Source organism: Equus asinus, chromosome 2 (assembly GCF_041296235.1).
Source record: "Equus asinus isolate D_3611 breed Donkey chromosome 2, EquAss-T2T_v2, whole genome shotgun sequence".
Taxonomy (NCBI): domain Eukaryota; kingdom Metazoa; phylum Chordata; class Mammalia; order Perissodactyla; family Equidae; genus Equus; species Equus asinus.
This window is the reverse complement of record NC_091791.1, coordinates 10,209,369-10,232,218: the sequence shown is the minus strand read 5'-3', so window position 1 is coordinate 10,232,218 and position 22,850 is coordinate 10,209,369. Positions and strand designations below refer to the sequence as shown.

Below are 22,850 nucleotides of genomic sequence, written 5' to 3'. Positions count from 1 at the left end.
AGGAGAAATTGTTAATAATAACGATTAGGAACAACAACTATGGTGTATGTTCCACACATTGCACTCGCTGCTCTTTATACATATCCTTGATTATTGACAATGACCCTGTGAGACACAGGTCATTATTCCTACATGCGGGAACAGAGGTACAGAGAGGTGAAACTGTCCAGCTAGGAGAGCCTATTATCAACCCTGGACTCTGACCCTGAAGCCTCAATCCATTTCACCAGCAGCTCGGTTGCCAAGTGGAAGGCTCATCTATTTCATCTTATGACGAGACAATATTGGGAAGTATCCCTCTACGCCCTTTCTCCTCCCTCATTTTCCCTCCATCCAGGGGCAACAGCACTAGAAAGTAAAAACATGCTATTGATGTTTTGTTCAAAAGATGTAATGTAGGAAATATTTTGAAGATCCATCTAATTAAAAGTCCTCTGAAGTGTTGGGGGACAGAAATGAAAAGGGAGCTTGATGCTGGTGGGTATCTGATGCCCACAGGATGATAGACTCCCCAGGTAATTTGGGGGATTGTGGGATCTGAGCGTAGAAGAGAATTAAGTCCCTCTTGCCATCTGAAACCTTAGGTGGTGGGACCCTTGTTCAAGTTATAGTTTGAGGGTGAGAGAAAAGAGAGCTGGGTGGTTTGTCAAAGACAGAGGGCTTGGGGTGGCTCTGGAGTGGCTCATATCCCTGAGGAGTTCGCAGAAGTTACAGGGAGCAGAGAGAATGCATGCACGAGCGAGGGAGTTGGAGGACCCTGAAGTGGCATGATGGTCATGGTCAGGGACGCTGAGGAGAGCAGTGACGACCCTACAACCTGGGACCAGATAGGAACATGGACGTCTTACAGAGTACCATCGTGGAGGGATGAGCACTTCTGAGGCCTGGATTCAGCGGGACATCTATCTCAGTAGATGGCAGTATGTGCAAAAGCCAAGACCCAGGAACCAGGGATTTCCCACTGAAGGCCATGCCTGATTTAGGACTCCAGGGACTTGGAGGGGAAGGAAAACTCTGGATTTACTGAGAATAAACCTCAAATGGCAGAGTTTATTTAGACTTATTTTAACCAAATCCTATAGTCTGCTCTAGACAGAATGAGGATTCCAAAGAGAGGTTGAGTTATAGGAAAACAAACGAGACTCACTTTTGGCCTGTGAAATATCATACTAGCTTTAGTTACTTTTGTCTATGTAATACTCTCTCTCCCTTTAAGCCTATTTTTTTCCTGCCTTGCCCAAATTTGGCTGAATTTATTCTATGATTTAATGGCATTGAGACTGTGAGAAAAACTCAAAGTCTCTGTTAGAAGGATATATATCGAGAAAGAATAATCTTCTTGCTTGTAAAATTTACAAATCTCTTATATATGCCTAATTTTATTGAGTCCTCCCAAAAACCCTGTAAAGTAAGCAGGGCACATAGTATTATCTCACTTTTTTAGACGAGAAACTAAGGCTCAGTGAAGCTCGGTGCACTACCTGAAATCACAATGGAGGGAACAAGACCCAGGCCCTTTAAACCCATGTCACAGCTCTCACCCTCCTCCTACCCACGATCCTATTATTGCCATTATGAGCAGGTGTGGACCTGGCTGATCTTTGGTATCCTGCTTACAAGAGAAGCCCAGAACCCGTTCCTGCAGGACGTGGTGACCAACACATTGGATTCACCCAACTTGCAGAGCGGTCTTAATAAATAAGATTAGAGTGAGCATTCATTAGGAAAATATTTCCTTCCAGCTCCTTCTCATGACCCAGGGCCCAGTGAGTCTACAAAAGCTCCCTCTCCTTCCCAGTGTTCCCCTTACAGGGGTACAGAGTTAGACACGTGCTCCAGAAGATGTATTCTCTATCAGAAGACTTACATCCTAAGACTCAGAGCAGAGAATTCTTTGGGATTATGGGCTAATTTCTTACTACAAGCTGATGATCTAGGCAGAGAGAAAATATCCTTCGAGAAAGCAGTAATTTGAAGAACATCAGCTAGCAATGAGTGCTTCAAAGTTCAGTTCAACAAATATTTGAGTGCAAGACATCATGCCAAGCGTACTAGAAGTAAGCATTATAAGTAGGACTATAGATAATATAGAAGAGTCCTTCCCTCCATGATTTACAAGCTAATGGGGGAAATAAGATTAAAACACTAAAAACCACAACTAAGGCAGAATGTATGGAGTGTTACAAGAGAGGTACCAAGGGGGTGCTGGGAGAATTAGAGAATGTAGTTGGGAGATAAGGGAAAACCTCAAGAAAGGAGGAGAGGCAGGTGTGGGCATTGAAAGATAAGTAGATTTCAGCAGCTTCTTCCACCCAGAACTGCCACACACTAAAGGAAATGATACCTTCCCTGAAATCTAGGGCTCTCGATGGCCTCTCTCTCCCCCTAATGCTCTGGAGGGTCCCACCTGCCTAGCCAGGCACCAGCACGCAACTTATATCTTCTTCTCTCTGATTTCACCTTCCAAGTGTTCCATGGAATGTCTCTAATAGGTAGAATTACCCTTTCCCCGTAGTAAATATACACAAAATGCCAAAGCAACTGAGTTGTCCCCTGCTCTGAATGTCTGCCAATCCAAGCCTGAAAAAAGCATCAAGTTGCACAGGCCCGCCCCCAGAGGGCAGCTGGAGAGCATATAAAGCTGAAGCCCCATGATTTCCAGTAGCTGGACGCCTTCCCAACATGCGCTGCCTAGCCCTTCTCCTCTGGCTGCTGCTCCTCCATGCTGTGATGCTACAGGAAGCAGGTACTGCAGCTGAGGCCTCAGGGCCATATTGCTCACATTGTTCCAAGCTTGAAAGGAAAAGTATAGATATCTGTACATAGCCCACCAGCACGCTGTTGGAAAGCTTACAGTTAAATCCAGACAAATAGAGCTTTTACCGTGTGTAATGCAATCCAAGCACTGATGAGATGTTGCTGTGATGATCACTGAATGCATAATCATGATTGATTTAGGGAAGTTGGGTCAAATATTTTCTTTAGAATTTACTTTCTGTGAACAAGGCACTAGCCAATCCATTGCTCTTTAAACACATGACTGTTTTTAGGATTCTGGAGAGAAATGGATAAAGAAGGAATACTTGGCTGTCGGATAATTAAATGAGTGTTTTGAAAATGTTCTTGGGCTTCTATATTGATATTCAGCACTAGATGTATTGAATTACTGTCATGATTTCTTTGCTGTTGCTGAATGGAGTTGAAAAATGCACAGTGAAAGAATATCCCAGCCTGAAATACTTGACACAACATAAAATTATCTGGACTTGATTCATGAAGTCTTCTAATCTGAAAATCTGTACCTTTCTATAAAAAAATTTATCAATTTGATATTCTTCTTCTGTACTCCACATCTAGCCCTCTAAAGGAATTTTAAGTTTAATTTGGACCTAATTTAAAATATCTACATAATTACAATGACTTTTATCACTATTTTGTGGCTTTGGTGGAAAATATTAAAGTCCTTTGTTACTCAGCTTTCCCCCTTATACTAACAAGTGAAAATTTGGAAATACTCTTGACCAACAAATAGCTTGAATAAAATTTTTATTAACTATAAAGAAAAACATAACTACTCACCAACCACAACTATTTGATTATAAAGTTTATACTCTAACTCTTCTTTTATTCTATGAGAAATTGTACAGATTTTGTGTCAGCTACTCAAACATTTATTAAGATGAACTAGGATGTCAAGAAGGATTTAAGCGATTTCTTGAATCCTCTGGGATTCTGGGCCAGGTTTCTCATTTACATGTCTGATGGGGTAAGAGTTTGGGAATACGGCTTTAGGGCCGGAAAGGTCTGCATAATTCAAGCCTTAACGCCACACTTTCTGGCCATGGGGTAAGGAGCAGGTTTTCTAATCTCTCTGTGCTGCTGTTTCCTCTCACATAAAAACAAGACAATTTATTGGATTTGGGGGAAGATGTCATGAAATAATGTTTATAAATTACTTGAAAGGATGCCTCACGCATAGAAGATGTTCACTCAATGTTAACTGTTATAGATGCTATAAATTCTAAACTATGTATTTTAAACTGAGAAGAGATGATTGGATATGGATTATCAGATTCAGATTATAACATTTTACCATGCTGTTTCCATTCTCTAAGAAACCAAGATATTTTCTCCTTTCAATATTTCAGCAATAGGTTTCAAGTAATAGATTTAATATTTTTAAAATATATAGCAGGAAAGGAGCTCTTTTCTCCCAGCATATCAATACTATGCAGGCAGGTACTCTGGAGATTTATGAACTATAAGAAATGCACGTGGGAAATTGATGGGGCTCTCTGAAGTGTAACATTTTTGGGACATTTCTGAGAGAATTCAAAATTCGAATTCATTGTTTTTGTTCTAAACGTGGCAAAGATGATGCTGACTTTTATGGTGCTGAAAGTGGCAAAATTTCAGCTTTGGGAAAGTAGTTATAGGCAAGGTTGAAAGTGACCCCTGGAGCAATCTGGACTGAATCTCAATGAGCTCTGCCCCCCCGCCTCATTTGAAGGGCGTTGCGACTCTCAGGAAGTGGAATTGGTCTATGATGTAATCTGTTTGGAATTAGGTGTCCAGAGGATTTAGGACAGAGTTAAAGGGAGAAAATGAGAAAGAACCCTCAGTCTGGGATAGGAGAATTTAATGATTTCTGAGAACTGGGGTTAAAAAGCTACACTAAAATTCAATGAGTCTCTTAAGACTATACCCTGATAACTACTTGATAGTGTGTTGGGAACAGCAAAGAGTAGGTTCCTGGGCACAAAGATCAGCTTCAATTCTGGTCCTACTTCTTCCTCCCATAGCACTGAGAAATCAAGTCCCAGTGCAAAAATCCGTCAAAATGAGGCTATTTATTACATTGAGTTGGGTATTTTGATAATCCAGTCACAACAATATTCAGCTCTCTTTTTCCACTGTCTTATCCTGCTTTCCTTGAAACTTGCAAAATACTGCCAAATTCCAGCGCTATTTGCCACACGGAGGGCACACATTGTTACACTTATGGACCCAATTCTCAGCCTAGTTCTTGGCACGACAGAGGGCACTTCATATGTTTATGAATAAATGAATGAAAAAACAATGAACGAGAATCTCCCACTGTCGGCTGATGTCTGCTTACTGTATTCTCTCAAAATAAAGAACAAGATTACGGGGTTGCTTCAAATGTAAGGATATTTGAGAGGGCTGTAGATCTTAGAGACACGATCTGCAGGTACCAGTTATCCCTAGGGCCATTTTCTTTCGTTTTTTTAAAGATTCTCACCTGAGCTAACATCTGTTGCCAGTCTTCTTTGTTCCTTCTCCTTCTCCCCAAAGCCCCCCCAGTACACAGTTGCATATTCTGGTTGTGAGTGCCTCTGGTTGTGCTATGTGGGACGCCGCCTCAGCATGGCCTGATGAGCGGTGCCACGTCCGCGCCCAGGATCCAAACTGGCGAAACCCTGGGCAACTGAAGCAGAGTGCACAAACTTAACCACTGGGCCGCGGCGCCGGCCCCGGGGCCATTTTCTCATGGACTCTCTGGCTCCTCCTTTATCTTTGCCAACTTCTCCAGTCCTTTTGTCCACGTTCATACTCTCCCCTCCTCCCTCCCCCAAGATGTGCATGTCACCCCACAGTGCGTAGGGGAGTGCTCTTGAGCTTCTAGGAACTCAAGGGTTAGTGATATGATACGGCCTTGTAGCCTTGTGCAGGCTCCTCATGCCGATTGCACAAGGGTCTTACAGACAATGGGGCCAGCGAGACCGTCTTAGAACAACCACCCAAAAATACAACCACAGTTCGGCGCAGGTCTCGTTGGCATCCGGGAGATCTGAGGAAGTTGCAGACCACTGGAGCTGGGCTGGCGTTAGGACGATTCACACGGAAAATGTGAGGACAAAGAGCAACTTGTTGACCACCTGAGAAAGAAGGGCTATTTCTGAAAATGAGATTATTCCCTGGTGTAGAATTTATCTGATCAACGCTATCCAAGTTAAATAGTTAAAAGAGTCTCTAAAAACCACATTATGATCAAGTTACAGTCCGTTCAGCCGTGGCCCTGCGCCTGCTCGGCCTCCAGGTCCCATGCTGTGACCACCCACCCCCTACTCCTTCCCTCATTCGCACAGACCCCACCCAGTGCTCTCAGCCCTGCCTCTGCTGTCCCTCAGACCGGGGACTCCATCCCTGGCACCATGGTCAGGAGGGAAATCCATGCAGCCAGTCCTCAGCTGGGTGCACACAGCGGCCCTGCTGTCTCATTCACCTCTCGTCAGACTTCCAGCAGTTCTCACACCGCCTGACTCTGTTTCAAGGCTGACAGCTGAGGGCCAACCGCTACCTCCCCCCACACACACTGACACACACTCATGCACACACTCACATCCTCCCACACACACAACATACACACTCAGGACCAACTTGTTTCACCCACCCTTTCCTCCTGTTCTCATCCCGAAGAAAGCCCTGTCCGTCCTCGTCCCCTGTCCCCAATGCCATCCCTCCCTCACCACGCTATCCATTATCTCATTGCACTAGTCTAAAATCTTCCCCTCATCCTGGATCTTTATCTTATGAATATTGCCCCAAACACTCCAAACCAAGCACACCAAAACATTTCAGACCACCTGCCTGCCTTGGACAAGGCACCACCTTCCAGCCAGAGGCCACCCTGGCATTCCTGCAGAGGAGGGGCTGGGGCAGCTTCTGGCAGGGGCGTTGCATTGTACCTTACTCAGATGGAGAAAACATCCACTTTCCTTATCAAAGGACAGGGCTTGGGCTTAAATCTTCCCCACCCCGGGCACTCAGGGAAACACCTTTCTCCACAGACAAACTTCCTGCCTAGTTGGTCATGACCTCTTCATCTCACTCCCCACTTCTTAACCCTGTTCACTCTGGCTTCACGCCAACTCTTTGCTGACGCTGCTCTCTAATGCGGGATGTCTACCAGCCTTTCCTTGCTGGTCCAGGGGCCTTTGTCTGGTCGCCCCTTCACATCAGGCCTCATTCCTCCTGGGCTTTGTGCCGCTGCCTCCTTTGTCTTCTCCTTGCTCCTCGGCCATGCCTTGGCTGGCCAGTTTTGCTCCTTCATCTCCCTGAAGTCTTTGGCACTCTCTCTGCACCTTCCCCTCCGTGAACTAATCTGCCTTCTGACTTCAGGAATGGTTTCTGACCATATGACCTTTGCAAATCACCTTCCAAATCATGTCTGCAGGCACCCCAGTGCACCCGGCCCCAGCTCACATCATTTTCACCTGCCTCTCCGGGCCCGTCACTGGACTTTGGATTCTTTGCTGTGACACCTCCCCATCCTACCCCTTCCTCCACCTCATATACTCTGTTCTCTCTTTGTGGGAGACTCTTTGACTCATAAGAAATCTCCCACTTCTAGTCTCTCCCACCTCTGGATCCATCCTGTACATCACTTTGGGTTTGATCTTCCTCTCATTCCTCTGACAAAAACCTGATTCTCTCACTCCTTTCTTCAAAAAGCTCCAATGGCTTCTGTTGCCCTTAAAATTAAGTCTAAGGCCCTTGGTCTGGGATTCAGAGCCCTTCACAACTGTTCCAATCTACTTTTCCAGCTTTATCTCAATATTCCACTTGTTACACTTTCTTTTGGAGGAAGTTCCAATGGGAAGTTCCCAGTGGAGCACTCGCCCATTCCACAGCCTTAGAAAACGGGTCGACATAACACAACTTTGAAATATTATTGGGGACAAGGTAGTTCTCTCCCCCTTCCTTCCACCCTCCCACCCACAGGAACCCCTTTTCTGGGATTCCTAGGTGTGGCAAAGGGCAAATGGGGCCCATTTTACTGGACAGGAAAACATTACCTCATTGTCATCATCACTGTCTTGGAAATGTGCTGGGGTGGTGCCTCTATGATCTGTCAGCCATACGCCATGCTGATTGTATCAGGCAATGACTGAAGTCTATGGTGGTGGCCCCACTGGGACCTTGGTTTGGATTTCCCATCTGGAGTGAGTGTAGCAGAGAGTTCTTGCCATTAGGGAACAGCACCCTTGTGCTTTGCTTAGAATAATTTGCACTACGGTATCTTGAGCAGTTTGTCCATTTGGGTCCGAAACCACTGCAGAGGAAAGGCAAGCCTGGAATGGATTTTGTCATCCAAAGGTGCACATGGTGTGGTTGAGGGAAGCAAGCAAAGCAGGTGCTCAGCTAACAGTTTTTGTGGCAACTCCGCGGTAGCCTGGTGCTCACTTCAGCATTCCACAGCCAAGATGGAAAAGACTTCCCACCCTCAGGGCGTGACTGTCCCACAGGGAGACACGTGCAGAAGTTCCCTTTGACTCCCTCGTAGCCTTCTTCACACTTGATAGCTCAGCAAGGATTGCATAGAGTCCAATTCCCAAACGCTGCTTTGAGGTCCCTTCTCTACTCCCACGCCACTGCCTTCATGTATCTTCGTGAGATGTTCTGTCCAGACAGTTCCAACAGCCTCATGACTGGCTTCCTTGTCTCCAGCCCCATCTCCATACAGTCCATCCTGCAAACTGCCATGAGTATTGTCCTTCTAACCCGCAGCCTAAGCCCCTGCATCACTCCCCTTGTTCCCTGAGAAACCGGACTCCGTGTGTGATGTACAAGGCCCTCTGTGGTCCGGCCCTGCTGACCTCTCCAGCTCCACTATGCTGTGTAGCCTCCAGCCTCCCACCTGCAATCTGGCCTCACCTCCCTGCGGGCAATTTCCCGAGCATACTTTGTGGTTTCACACTGCGATGCTTCCGCACAAGGGCTCCCTTCTGGCAGCAATGCTGTTCCTCCTGTTACCCAGCTGCTCTCTCCGTCTACATTTTACACTCAGCACGAGAGGCACTGTACTAGGCAGTCTTTCTCCTCTGGGTCTCCTGTTCCCTCTACAGACCCTGACACCATGGATCACAGTAAGCAGCACTATTAATTCCAGTTCTGACCCTCTCACTGGGCTGGAAATATCCAACAAGCAGGAATAGTATCTTATTCATCTGTGGATCCGACACCTACACATGCTGGCAATAGTAAATACTTCTCGGATTCAGTAGCATCCCTAGACTCAAGCCAGAGCTCAAGAGAGGAATGAATGATGGACTGGGACAGCAGCAGAAGGAGCAGCCCCTCACTGGAGCCGATCCAAGAGCAGCCCACAGGCCAGTGTTGGTTGCATTTGTTGAATTGTGTGAGTGTTTACCTATTCAGTGGAGGTAATGCGCACATGTGTGAGTGTGGTGGGCTCATTTGGACTTAGTGGAAGGAATTTCCAAATAGGATCCAATGGCTGCACCCCCACAGCTCGTTCGACTTCTGCTTGTACTCTGGGGGTAAGTCCTCATCCAATTTCCGTTTGGATCAAGTTTAGAAAGTTTTGATTCTCAGCCTGATTAAATCTCAAAAGCATCATTAATAGCTGAATCGCTAGTCTCTCATCCCTTCACAAGCACAGTGACTTGTGCCCTTGCCCAATGACATTCCAATTTAACTTACCTCTCTCTGGAGTTGAGTAGTTGTGGATTCAAATTTCACAGATACGTTTGGATAATTGCAGATGTTCAAACCAGGTAGAACAGGATCCAGAAGAGTGATTGTAATTAAAATGTAAATGAAATTTAATCTAGGATAGTTACCAGGGTTGGGAAAAAGAAAAGAACAGAAAAGAAAAGGTCAACCCTCTTCCTTCTTCAGACTGAGACACGATATAACCTACATTAAGAAGCTATGTTGCCCGCAAGTCACTTAACCTCTTAAGGTCTCAATTTCCCATGGGTAAAAGGAGGATAGTGAGAGCACTCAACTTGGTAGAGTTCCTGCAAGGAATCAATAAGATAATCATGGACAGCACTCAGCCCAGCAGCCAGCACATCCCAGGTGGTGATGACAGCTTCATCCATCCATCCACCTGCTCAGGGAAAAACTCTTGATTAGTCCTTGATTCTGTGCTTTCTCTCACATCTCACGTCCAATCTACCAGGAAATGCTGTCTGCTCTACCAGAATCCAGCCACTTCTTACACCTCATACTGTCCCACCTTAGATGGGGCCCCCACCATCTCTAGCCTAGGTTCCTGTGGTAGCCACCACTGGTCTCCTGGATTCCACCCTGGCCTCCTCTGTTGATTCCCAACACAGCAGGAAGGTGATCCTCTTAAATCGCGGGTCAGGTCATGTCACTCCCCTGCTCAAAGCGCAGAAAAGCCTCCTCATGTCACTCAGTGTAAATGTTAAAGGCCAGTGAAGTGTCTAAGATCTGTTCCCTGGTTACCATCCTCACCTCTTACCATTCTTTCTCTTGTTTCTCTACTTAAGCTACTCAGGCCTTCTACTGCTCCTGGAACATGCTGGGCATGCCTGGGGGTCTTTGCCCTGGCTGTTCCCTCTGCCTGGCACAGTCTTTCCTGGATATGAGCAGATCTAACTTCTAAGGCTACTTCAAATTTTGTTCACATATTACTTTCTCAATAAGGCCTACTCTGACCACCCTTTGAGCATCCCGGTCCTTGTTATCCACTCATATGCTGTCTAATTTTCTTATCTATTTTCCATTTTGTTCATGGACTACCCTTCTCCTCCAGAATGTGAGTGCCACAAGGGCAGTGGTCCTTCTTGGTTTTGTCCAGTGATGAACACCAACAGTCCTTGGCACATAGTAGGTGCTCAGCTGCCAGTTGAATGAATGAATGTAAGTGCCCAATCACTGTTAACTTTTGTGTTTTTTTAAGTATGAGGGTGGAACATATAACATATATTCTTAATTTAAAACTACTTTTTTTCACTTGGTCCTGATTAGAGGAGGGCCGGTTGTCATTGTCTCAAATTCATAATTACCTCCAAATTTTACAGTCAGCTTCTACTTTGGCTCTTTTCCATTTCCTGTATTCCATGAGTGATCAAATCACAGATTTTTGAGTGTATAACATTCACCTGGAAAGCTTGTTATAAACATGGGCCATAATCCCATAGGTCAGTAGGTCTGGGGTAAGGCCTAGGAATCCATATTTTAAGCAATTTCTCAGGCAACTTGATAAAGACAGTGGGGGACTGACCTTGATAAACATTGTCTTGCATTTCATTTTCCCTCCTTCAATATACATGGAGCTGCCATGACAGCCCAAGCCCACGACACCTTCTGGCTCATTCACTAGAGTCACCTGCACCCTGATTTGCTCTCTACTTTTGTCTCTTACTCATCTCTAGCTACCCTTGCACTGTGCTATCTGTCTTGTCTGTTTTCTGAGTAAGAACCCAAACTGGCACCTCCACTGTCACCTGAAATGTCCAGACTTCTCCTCCTAGCATTCAAAGCCCTAAAAAAAATCAGTCTTTCCTATCATCCATCTTTGTGTCCACTCTTCCTCCAACACAGAGCCACTCTTCTAGTTCAGACGGCTCTCATACTGATTCCTATATAAAAAGGGCTCATTCCTATCCATCCACTTCCTCTAAATTTACCCAACCCGTTCTTCAACACCATTAACTCCCACACCTTTAGCTCATCTGCTAGGCATTTAGTGAATGCCCAGTAGGTTCCAGACACAGTGCAGGGAGGGTGGTCCCTCCAGTATGGTTTGGTATGAACTCGGGTAGCTCTAAGTCAATGGATATCCAATGAGTTATTGAGACACTATCCTTTGCCATCAGTCCCTAGTGCTCAGCGCATAGTGGGTGCTCAGTGATGTCTGTTAAACCTGAATGAACTGAACATAAAGACTTTGGGAGGTCAGGCTTCCAGCTGAGGGACTTAGGAAACACTTTATAAAGGTTTCTGACCTGGAATTGGTCTTGCCCAAATGGCTAGGATACCATGTTCATATGAGGGGTTATGACATTCCAGGGAATTTTAACAACTCAAGAAAAGCCCATGGAGTCACTGGGAAGTATTGAGGCTTCCTTCTGAGGGAGGGAGAACAAGCTATCAAGAGGAGCTGGAAAGGAAGCTGTGAACCTGATTATGGAGGGTTTTGAAATTCAAGCTAAGAACTTTGACCTTTATCCTGTAGATGATGAAGAGCTGTTGTAGGCAAGAGAATGACACCAAAGAGGCCTTTTCAGATGGGTAGACAGGTGACACGGGCTACGGTGAGGAGAGATTGACTTAGGGAAACCGGTAAAAAAGTGACCATGGAAATCCACACACAAAGTTAAAAAAATAACAGCTCTAATTCAGGGGCGCCGGGGTGGGCTCAGACAGCAGCAGCAGAGACTCTGCTCTAGTTTGGAAGGACTGTCTGTAAGCCAGGGCACCTTGCTGGGCCTGCCCATCACACAACACAGGGCTTCTCTGATAATCTAATGAGATGATGGGTGTGAATGTGCTTTGAAAAGTGTAAGCTCTGTGTAGACATAAGGATTATTGTTCATACAAAGGAAAGGGTGAAAATGACATTGTGAATGGAAGAACTGGCCTGACAAGTTGGTGGGATATGGGAGATACGAGAGGAAAAGAAGAATTAAAGAAAAGAAGTGGGAGTGCCCAGAACTTGGGAGGCTGCATAATTTATCAGCTAAACGTCCAGACTCTGCACCCAAATCGCAGCATGGCCTCATATTAACTGTGGGGCTGGGAAATTACTTAGCTTCTTTGTGCCTTGACCTCTTTATCTGTTAAATGGGAATGGAAACTGTAATAGAGTTGTTTTCAAGTCAGTTCAAGGCAGTAGGATATGGAAAGTGCTTAGATTCACGACAGGAACATAGTAGGGGCTGAATAAGAGTTTATTATTATCAACACCACCAACCTAGTTGGCTTCCAGAAGTCCCCCCTCCCAGAGGGAGACCCCTGCTCAGTCTTGCAGCCCAGACGACGTGTCTAGTCACTGGACTATATCTTTCTGTTCCAGTGCTCAACCTGTGTAGTGAACATAGATTTTTTTTTTTCCCAGCCACAAGTACCAGGCTCTGTATGTCTGCTGGCTTCCTGGGACCCATCCAATGACAAGGCACAGCAGGTTGTTCCCAACAGACACGTCAGGTTTAAATGGACTATTGAAAATCTACTCAGACCCAACAGCCTCACAGGCCTACGTCCTCGGGTGGCTTGTCTACTGAACGTGGTGCCAATCCATAACACTGGAAAGAAACTGGTGGGAGGGGAAGGGCGGATAGGCTCAAGGTGCAAAATCTATCAAAGGGGCTGCTTTGGAGGATATTACTGATTGGTTTGCTCAGAGTCAATGGTTAGATAAAAGTTATTGTACGTAACCAGAAAGAGTGGGGAACCAGGGAAAAGGACTGCTGTGTTTATAATGAACAGCAGCCGGACTCCTCATCCCTTACCAAAGCTACCTTCAAGAGACAAAGCCAATGTGTCAAATTAATTAACTAATATTAATTGAGTAACCCCAATGGAAAAATCTAATAGAAAAACAAATAAAAAGCAAAAAAAGGGAAAATTGCTATAAAAAATGAACTCAGGAGATATTGGAAAACATCACATTAAAACCAAAAAGCATGGTTGAATTTATGTGTAAGCTATAACTTAATTAAAGAAAACGCTTCAAGATTAACTACAGAGAGCTGAAGATGCTTAAACAATATACTAGCTGACAAAACATTGGGATGACCGGTACAAACCCTTATCTGATTAAAAGGAAGTTATAAGACCCAGTACACTCCAAGGCAAGAGCTTAAGGAAAAGTGATTCCAGAATATGGGTTCCCAAACTTGACCACACAGCAGAATCACTTGGGCTGTTAAAAATTCAGATTCCCAGGCCCCACTCTGCTGAGCCTATGAGTCAGTGGGTTCAGAGGGGGCTCTGGAAGCTGCTTTCTGATGCTGGACCGTGCTCTGCACACTCGGGTTCTAACCTGGCTGATGTGCCTCAGTCTGCTCCAGGAGGGACGTCAGAGGACCCAGAGAAAGGCCATGGAAGGGACAGCCTAAGAGAAGCACCATGCAAGGCACACCTGGGAAGCAGCGAGATGGTGAGTCAGAGCCAGACCATCCCCTCTGCCCGGAGAAGGTGGGGGCTGAGGGCAGGTGGCACCTGCAGGGCAGCGAATGTGGAGAAGCTGTGAAGGCCCCTGGGGATGGAGGGTCCCCACCCAGCAGGGCAAGTTGCTCATCCTCATAAATAAAGACACTCTGTTTTAATTTCTGCTTAACCAGACAGGAATGCCCTCGAATCTTTATCTAATTTCATGGTTCTTACACATTAAAGACTGACTTAAGGGTCTCTATTTCAGGTGCTCTTAAATGTTGGGGTATGTGATAATCACCCCCAGAGCTTATTGAACATACAAAATCCAGGGCCCCACTCCCAGACATGGGGTGCACTCCAGGAAACTGCATATTCAGTGCGACTCCCCAGAGGTCAAATGAGGTGGGCCGTGTGAGGGCCACACTTTGAGAAGCGTTGCTCTGCGGCCACTGGGAGGTAGAGAGAAGGCAGACCAACTTGCCGAGGGCTCTCCATCAGCAGCTAGCTGTGGAAATTTCTATCTGTCTCCTCATCTCTCTTACTACTCTTTAGTAAAATGGAGACAACAAAAATTGCCAACTCCTAAGTGCTTCCTCTGTGCCAGGCACTTTCTATGCATTTGGTTCATCTATCTCGTTGGAGGCAAGTACTGCTGTCATTGTCCCCACTTTAGAGATGAGGAAAATAGGAGGTTAAGTGGCCTACACAAACTGCATAGCTGGTGAGTGGCCGAGCTGAGAAGCAAGCCCAGAGTCCAGAGTGGCAACTGCGCTCTGAAGCCCCTATCCGAGTAAGCCTTACCTGCCGCCGAGATTGTTGGGGAGAGCTGGTGACATGATGCCCAGGAAAGAGGTGAAATGCAGGTGCCAGTCAAGAGGGGAGGGCAGCTGCTTGTCAGGGATAATGCACCGTATGTGCATTCATTGTGCTCTTGCATTTCTCCAACACTCTCGACTCAAGGCTGACAATGACACAGTACAAAGTATCCAAGAATCCAGGAGACAGCTCTGAAGCGAAAATATCAAGGAGCCCAGAGTCCAAGAGTTTCGATCTTCTTAGATGTAGATATTCTTGCCAGAGCTGGTGGGAGGATCCAGAATGAAGTGCTTTTGAAACGGACAAAGCAAAGCCTGATGTCCTGCCACGGGGCTTACCTAAAGAGGTGGTAGATGACCCTACCCAAACAGGGGGCCCTACGGAGATCTGACGGAGGACCTGCAAGGAGTGGTCGGAATGAACTAGGGTTCCTGTTCTGTCCCTCGCTGACTATGGGACCTCCTGGAAGCTGCTGCAATTGTCTATACCCTGTTTTCTCCCTGGTAAAATGGAGACAGAAATATCCTATAAGGTAGTCAGGAGCCTTAGAAAGATGTCTATTGTAAAGGGCTTAGCCCAGTTCCTGGAACACAGATGGTGCTTAATGAACAGGAGCTATTGTCTTGACGATGACGATGGTGGGGAAGATGATGACTCCACTCACCAACACTTTGGTGGGGGCTGGGGGGTTCCCTTTCTCCCAAAGACTGGCTTGCTGTGCAGTTGGTGGAAGGTTCTGGAAGGTGTTCTGGCCGCGTCGAGGTATATTTTGAAGGCGTGTGGTGCACGGTGTGCGATGACCTGTGGGACGAGAATGAAGCACAGGTGGTGTGCCAGCAGCTTGGCTGTGGGACGGCCGTCTCCGCCCCTGGAGAGGCCCGCTTTGGCCAGGGCTCCGGCCCCATTCTTCTGGACAATGTGCAGTGTTCTGGGACTGAGGCCTCTCTGGGGCAGTGCTCGCACGCTGGCTGGTTTGCCCACAACTGTGGACACAGCGAAGACGCTGGTGTCATCTGCTCGGGTAAATTTCTTTCTCTCTTCTCTGAGAGTTGAGTTTTCATTTTTCCCAATCGTTTCCTCAGTTTCTCCCCGATGTAGCTGGGCACCCTGAATCTAACCCCAATCTTCTTGTGTCTGTTTGAGAAGCCAACAGTAATTATATTGGGAAGAATTTTAGGTTTGATGTGAAAAGACTTAGTCCAGTCACAGGATGAGCTACATAATTGCAGGTCCCAGTGCAAAATGAAAATGTAGGTCTCCTTTTCCAAAAATTATTAAGAGTTTTAGAACAGCGACAGTAGGGCATGAAAGCAAGAGCAGAGCTCTTCTGAGCGTAGGGCCTGCGGACTGCAAGCGCAGCTGACCTCCCTGATCAGTACTCCTGTGTAATTCCGGCTCCCTCTTCCTCTTAATGTGGCTTTTTGTGCATCATTGAGCCTTTACGTAACACAATGGGAATAATCATAATAAGAACCAGGACAATGACTTTCCTCCCTCTCCCACTGCTCTGCTGTGACGAGAAGCATCTGTTAAATCTGATCCATTAACCTGTCGTTCCATAGCCTGAGGAGCAGGCTACCAATGATGCTGTGCCTGCTACATCTGCTTTTAGAGGACATCTACCTCCTGGAGACCAAGCAGCCATGTCTCTGATAAACTGGTTTTGGTTGAGGGAGCAAAGTCTGGAGTCAGGAGCAAGAGGAAACCCCTTCCTTGTTCCTTAGCTGCTGACTGTGGTGGAGTCAGAGGAGAGGGCTCGCCTACTCCCCAGCCCATTCCTCCCAAATCTGATGTGCCAGGAGGAAGGATCTGAGCCATCATCAGCAGGCCAAGAGCAAAGCACTCATTCATTCAACGAATATTACTGCAGAAGGCTTGGAGATCCAGCAAGAACAATGTCCTTTTCCCATAGATTGACTTCCAGACTATTCCATGTGTCACCTTCTATCACAAAGCAACAGACTCATTTCTCTTGGTGATGGTGGGAACCAGACCCTGCCCTGCTGGTACTTTTACCACTGCAGGCAGCTCTGTCGTGAGAGTCAGTTAAGGGGGTGGAGGAGAGTTCTGGTCCTTCAAACTATCATTCCCAAGGCCTCTCCTGGGCCTACAGCGTAAAGGCGGCCCCAGCCCCTCCAATTTCATGGACCCTTAGGACCCAGCTTGTGGTCAACCCATGCCAATGCTTTCCAGAGCCCTTCATGTGAGTCCTCAGGGTGGACAGGCCTGGGCGGAAGTCACCTTTGCCTCATCTGGGCACTTCAAGCAGCCTGGGTAGGTGGAAAGAAGACTCTGCCGGTCTCTTAGGCAGTGTGTCCTTGGCCTGGGCACCTTGGGAGATAGGGAAGGAGAGAGGGAGGAGCCGAGAACAGTCCAGGGAGCAAATTATTATAAGTATCTTACTTCAGGGAAATTTAAAAACATTTTTCAAGTATACTTTTGAAAGGCTGTTCTCGACCAGGGATGATTTTGTCTCCCAGGAGAAAATTGGCAATGTCTGAAGACTTTTTTTTTTTTGAGGAAGATTAGCCCTGAGCTAACTGTTGCCAATCCTCCTCTTTTTGCTGAGGAAGGCTGGCCCTGAGCTAACATCTGTGCCCATCTTCCTCCACTTTATATGTGGGACGCCTACCACAGCATGGCTTGCCAAGCAGTGCCGTGTCCGCACCCAGGAACCGAACTGGTGAACCCTGGGCTGCCGAAGCGGACCGGGCGCACTTAACCGCTGTGCAACCGGGTCGGCCCCTGAAGACGTTTTTAATTGTAACAACTGGGGGTGCTACTAGCATCTTATGCGTAGAAGCCAGGGATCCTACAAAACATCCTGCAGCACACAGGATGGCCCACCACCACAAAGAATTTTCCAGCACAAAATGTCAGTGGTGCTGAGGTTAAGAAACCTTGCTTTAGAATCAAGTGCATATAGTTGATTTTGTTCATTTTATTTTTATTTTTTTAAAGATTGGCCTCTGAGCTCACATCTGTTGCCAATCTTTTTTTCTCCTCCTCCTCCTCTTCTTCCTCCTTCTTCTTCTCCCCGAAGCCCCAAGTACATGGCTGTATATTCCAGTTGTAGGTCCTTCTCGTTGTGCTATGTGGGACACCTCCTCAGCATAGCCTGGTGAGCGGTGCCATGTCCATGCCCAGGATCCAAACTGGCGAAAACCTGGGCCACTGAAGCAGAGCATGAACTTAACCACTCGGCCACGGGGCCAGCCCCTGATTTTGTTCATTTTAATAAGTACTTATTAATTGATAATAAATTGAGGGTTAATTAATTAATAATTACTTTACCAATGAAAGCAAAGCTGTCTATAGCCCCTTCCTCAAGTGTCAGCCTCAGTCCATTTTTTTTCCAGTAATTTCCTCCTACTGTGTCCTCTACTGATTAAAGTTTACTCTGTCATTTTGTGAGGAGAGAAATAATCTAATCTCCTTCACACATGCTTTGACAGACGTACTGAATCTTTCCTGTGTTCTCAGCACGTCATGTACTCCAAGTCCAGGCGTATCAATCACTTGAATGGTTTTGCCCAAGAGACAGCCTCAAAGCAAAGATCCCAGCAGTCGTGCAGTCCTTCCCAGGTTTCTGAGCACATTCCATCCATTATAACCCGCTCCATCCTTACACAGCTCAAGTGGAGCTTTTGTAATCATCCCTGTTTTACAAATAAGGAAACTGAGGTTCAGTGACAAAGGTCAAATCAAGGTCAAATTCCTCTACCTAAGTCACCTGCAAATATTCAGGCCTCTGGACTCCACATCTGGTGCTCTGTCTCCTCCCCCAAATATGCCTACATTCTGGAAAAATTGTCCTGAACCTAGGCGAAATTTGCAAATGTTCAGAGTTGTCCTTGATGCTCTGCTGGCAGCCTCACCCTTCTTACCTGCTTCAGGCCCCCCCAACACACGCCTGTGCCCCAAGCCCTGGCAAGCTCCCCAGACACAGAGAACCCCTAGATGAGCTGCCGAACTTATTTAAACCAAAGCCTCCAGACCCACCTTCCCCCTGTCATCAAAACTCACACTGCCCTCCTTCCATTTCCTCAAGCGCTCTTCCCTCTGGTGATGTGCAAAGAAAGTCAATGACTGTCAACTGAGGAAATGAGTAAGTACTTGTCTATCTGCGTGAGAGAAGAAATGTTAATGGAGTAACCAGTTCTGCTGTTTCTCAAACAAATGCCCAGGATTGCCTGCCTTAAACAGAGACTCTCTGAAATCCTACACAAGGAATTTTACTTCCAATTTTAATAAAACCATATTTATCTTTATGTGAAAACAATGTTTTAAATACTCAACATCCGGTAACATTGGTCCCTTAGATGCACAGCTTATGCTGCAGGTGTCTCCAACCCCAATCTCAGGTTGAGAAACAGAAAAACCAACCCAAGTCAAATGTACTGGGCTATTCCTGAGCACAGAGTTTAGACTACGATGTTTGTACTTCAACGAATATTGAAAATAGCCAATAGGTCTTTCCTTCCAAGCTTCCTTTTTGGAATAACCACATATAAGACTCATTCCAGGCTGAACTTTTTTCACTGGAGTCATAGTAGTGGGACAACAGCTGACCCTTCCGGCAAGTACAGGGCATTCCAGAATTTTTATTATCTCTAATAGAGTCAAGTTATGTTCAACTTTCTTTTCTTTCTCATAGAAAATGAACGTGAAACTTCAGGAAGTTTTGGTAAGAATCACACTTTAACGTATCTTTACCAGAACATCCCCAAATGTCCCCAATCCTCTGATTGTATTTACCAACATAACTCATTGCTGGAGGGAGTTGGGGGAGGGGCTGAGACAAATAGTGAACTTAATCAAAAGGACTCAACAAATGAAAGAGAAAAACAAGCAGCTTCCCCACTTTAACCATGCAGGAAACATTTCTTCCCAAATTGTTTTGCTCTTATTGCCCAAATGTATTTTAGAAAATTATGGAGTGAGGATATGAATATGATTTAATAAATTATCATTCAAAGATGTAATTGAACTAAAATTGGACTAAAGAAGATCCTAACTTCAGACACCCCAATAACACCGGTGAATCTAGACAGACCTCGTGTGTGGCCTTGGGGCACCGTGCCCCTCTGCATTACTGTTTAGCAAATCAGAGATGAACGGAGAAAAGTACACCCTTTCTCGTTAACCTGAGCCCTTCGACACCCCTCTTCCTTAGAAGTCCCTTTATGAGTATCAGAGGAAAACACTTCTATAGGCACTTGACCCTTCACACAAATAATCCAGTTTAAAAGAACAATGAGTAGGTGACTCTGAGTTGCCCAAATACACTATCAATTTCTCGCTTGCCACTGATCAGAAAGAAACTACAGAATATATTCCCCAAAGCGCTCCCTTAGCTGGATGTCTAGTCCTGAGACCTTCACATACATTCGACACTCCCCAGTAAACTTGGCATGGCACTGTGCATGGCAATGACACTTCATTTCTTTCTCTGTTCTTAGAAACTGAGATCCTAACACCATTTCCTGGTGGTGAGTCAAAGTTCTGTCTTCTTTTGGTGGGATTTGGTGCGTCATGTGCTTCTCAACGGTGGGTAGGTCTCCAACCACACAAACACCACCAAGCGAAATGATTTCATCTGGGGATCTCTAAGCACTCACCTCACTCATAAGCCTCTGCTTTTTTTCAATGCAACGAGGAAGGCTCTCCCTCCTCCCCATCCTTTTTTGTCTACTCAGCTCCTTCCTACTCATCTTCTAAGCCTTGGGCTCATCATCGTTTCCTGGAACCCCCACCCTTATTATGCTCTCTCAAAACATTATGAACATCTGCTCCTTCTCATCTTCGCACTTACGTAGTAGTAAATCTAAACTTAACTTTGGATTAATGTGACTGCCTCCTGCAGTCTCCTCAAACTGGACTCTAAACACCGTGGCTGCAAGGACCTGGTCTGTTCTGTGAACCACTGCATCCGCAGCGCTGTCTACTATGACCCAGCGTGTGCTCAGTAACTATTTGTTGAATGGTTAAACAAGTGGGTTGATGCAGAATATGTTCCTTCTCCTGACATGCAATATTTTTATATTTTTGAAAGACTGGCCACAACTGCAACTAGTGAACGGGTCGGGCAGATGTTCTGGACGTGTGGAAGTTTTCTACCATGGCCGGTGGGGCAGGGTTTGTGATGACGACTGGGACATGAACGAAGCCCATGTGGTGTGCCGGCAGCTGAACTGTGGGCATGCCCTCGCAGCCCCCGTTGAGGCCCAATTTGGCGATGGTGAAGGCAAGTTTCTGCTGGATGATGTGGACTGTACAGGAAGAGAGAGTTTTCTGGGACAGTGTCCTCATGCCGACTGGTCTCTCCACAACTGCGGTCCCGGAGAAGATGCCAGTGTCATCTGCTCAGGTAAGGGTCATTTCTCCCTCCAAGAATGCACATCTCATTATCTCCATGGCATCTCCACTGATGCCATTAGCAATGCTTGCACCTACGTTGTCGTAGACCATCTCTGACCACTTGTATGAGCCAAAAGTAATGAGCCATTGGTAATTTGAGAGCTTCAAGTGGAGCTCGGGAATTTTCTAGCCACAAGATGTTGAAATGGATTTTATACAGAGAAAAATGTTGGAAAATATTGGTGGTTCTATTAGAAGGACTAGATTTCAAAATGGCTGGTGAAATGACAACGTAAGTCAACAGTGACACTAATCACTTGCTGAGGGCATTCTACGTTTCTTCAGGACTCTGTGGGGAACTAAGAGGTAAAGTTTTTCCCCCGAAAGTTAGTAGTCTAATGGAGGTGAAAAAACAAGGAGTTTATAAATTAGAATAGCACTAAGTTTTGTCCTGTTGATTGTGAGTCCAGGCCATGCATTGCTCATCACAAATCTTTGACCAATTTGTAATTATCATGGTCATTCTAAACCAAGGTTTCTCAACCTCAGCACTGTTGACATTTGGGGCCACATAATTCTTTGTGGGCGGGGACTGTCCTGTGCATTATAGGCTGCTTAGCAGTATCCCTGACCTCTAGCCACTGAATGACGCCCCCAGCTGTGACAACCAACACTGTCTTCAGTCATTGTCAAATGTCTCTTATGGGGAGAGGGGGAGGTAAATTGTCCCCTATTGAGAACCACTGGTCTAGATATACAAATGAATTTCCACTAAACACATGACTAATATTCAGCACATAACCAATGTCAAGGACTTAAATGTGTACGCTAGCGAGAAATAAAGGAAATAATTTAGTGGGTCTGGAGCAGCGAACTCGGTCACCTGCTAAAAATTCCAATTGTACTCAACCAGAAAGACTGTATCCGTGTGACATTAATGAAATTAATAATTTTTTAAAGTCATTTCAAACAGCTCAAATATTGGTGTGTGTGTGTGTTGATTTGTTTTCATTTATTTTTTGTTTCTCTTTTTTTCCCTTTGATTTGACTTTGTTTTGTTTTAGTTGGGTTTTTGGTTTAGAATTCCATCAAAGCGGTGTATTCTGTAAAGCCACTGAGTTCCACCTGTTTCGTGTGTATCAGTGCCTCCTATGAGGAGGTGTCACAGAGTCTGCAGGGTAGAAATAGCACAGCCACAGCTGGATGGAACAAGTGTTAGCAGACACCCTGTACTGACAAACATTTACACGTCTGATGGTTAACTAAAGTCAACTGAACTAAGGCAGGGAGAATCAACATTTTTATTTCTGGGAGTCATATTCTTTCATTTTAAGATTCATTTTGAACTGAGGCTTGTCTAGACAATAGCACTTTTCTAAAGTTATCTTTTTTTTCCTCCCACATATTAACAGACACTGAGTACTTAAAGCCTGCGTTGGGTAAGTTCACGCTTTCGTTTTCTCGACCTGACATTTTTCATTCTATGAGCTACCTGGGCAGGTAATAGGTAAATCATAAAGGAAAAAACAAAATAAACAGTAGGAGGGTTCAGACTGCCATATTTCGACAGTCATTACTTGCCATTTCCACATTCCTGGGCCATTAAGATGATCCTACCCTTACGTTGAAAATGCAGTTGGGCCACTTTCTTCCTTCCACAAGAGTGAGCATTATTTTCATTTCAATCATGAGAGTTTTAAGTTATTCTCTAGTCTTGATATTTTCATTTTTCCAATGGAATTCCAATGGAATAATAAAAGTGTTATTCCTACCAT

General features: G+C 45.6%; 1 protein-coding gene across 7 annotated transcripts in view; it reads left to right on the top strand.

The window, feature by feature from the left end:
* Nucleotides 1-2,674: 2,674 nt before the first annotated feature.
* Nucleotides 2,675-22,850, top strand: part of LOC106826678 (scavenger receptor cysteine-rich domain-containing protein DMBT1-like) — a 117,305-nt gene continuing 97,129 nt past the window's right edge. For all 7 annotated transcript variants that reach the window (XM_070481547.1, XM_070481551.1, XM_070481544.1 and 4 more), the window contains exons 1-6: nt 2,675-2,746; nt 13,805-13,903; nt 19,373-19,402; nt 20,178-20,207; nt 20,771-21,085; nt 22,488-22,514. In XM_070481547.1, the coding sequence (XP_070337648.1) occupies nt 2,683-2,746; nt 13,805-13,903; nt 19,373-19,402; nt 20,178-20,207; nt 20,771-21,085; nt 22,488-22,514 (565 nt within the window). In that variant the 5' untranslated portion in view covers nt 2,675-2,682. The remainder of the gene's footprint in view (nt 2,747-13,804; nt 13,904-19,372; nt 19,403-20,177; nt 20,208-20,770; nt 21,086-22,487; nt 22,515-22,850) is intronic.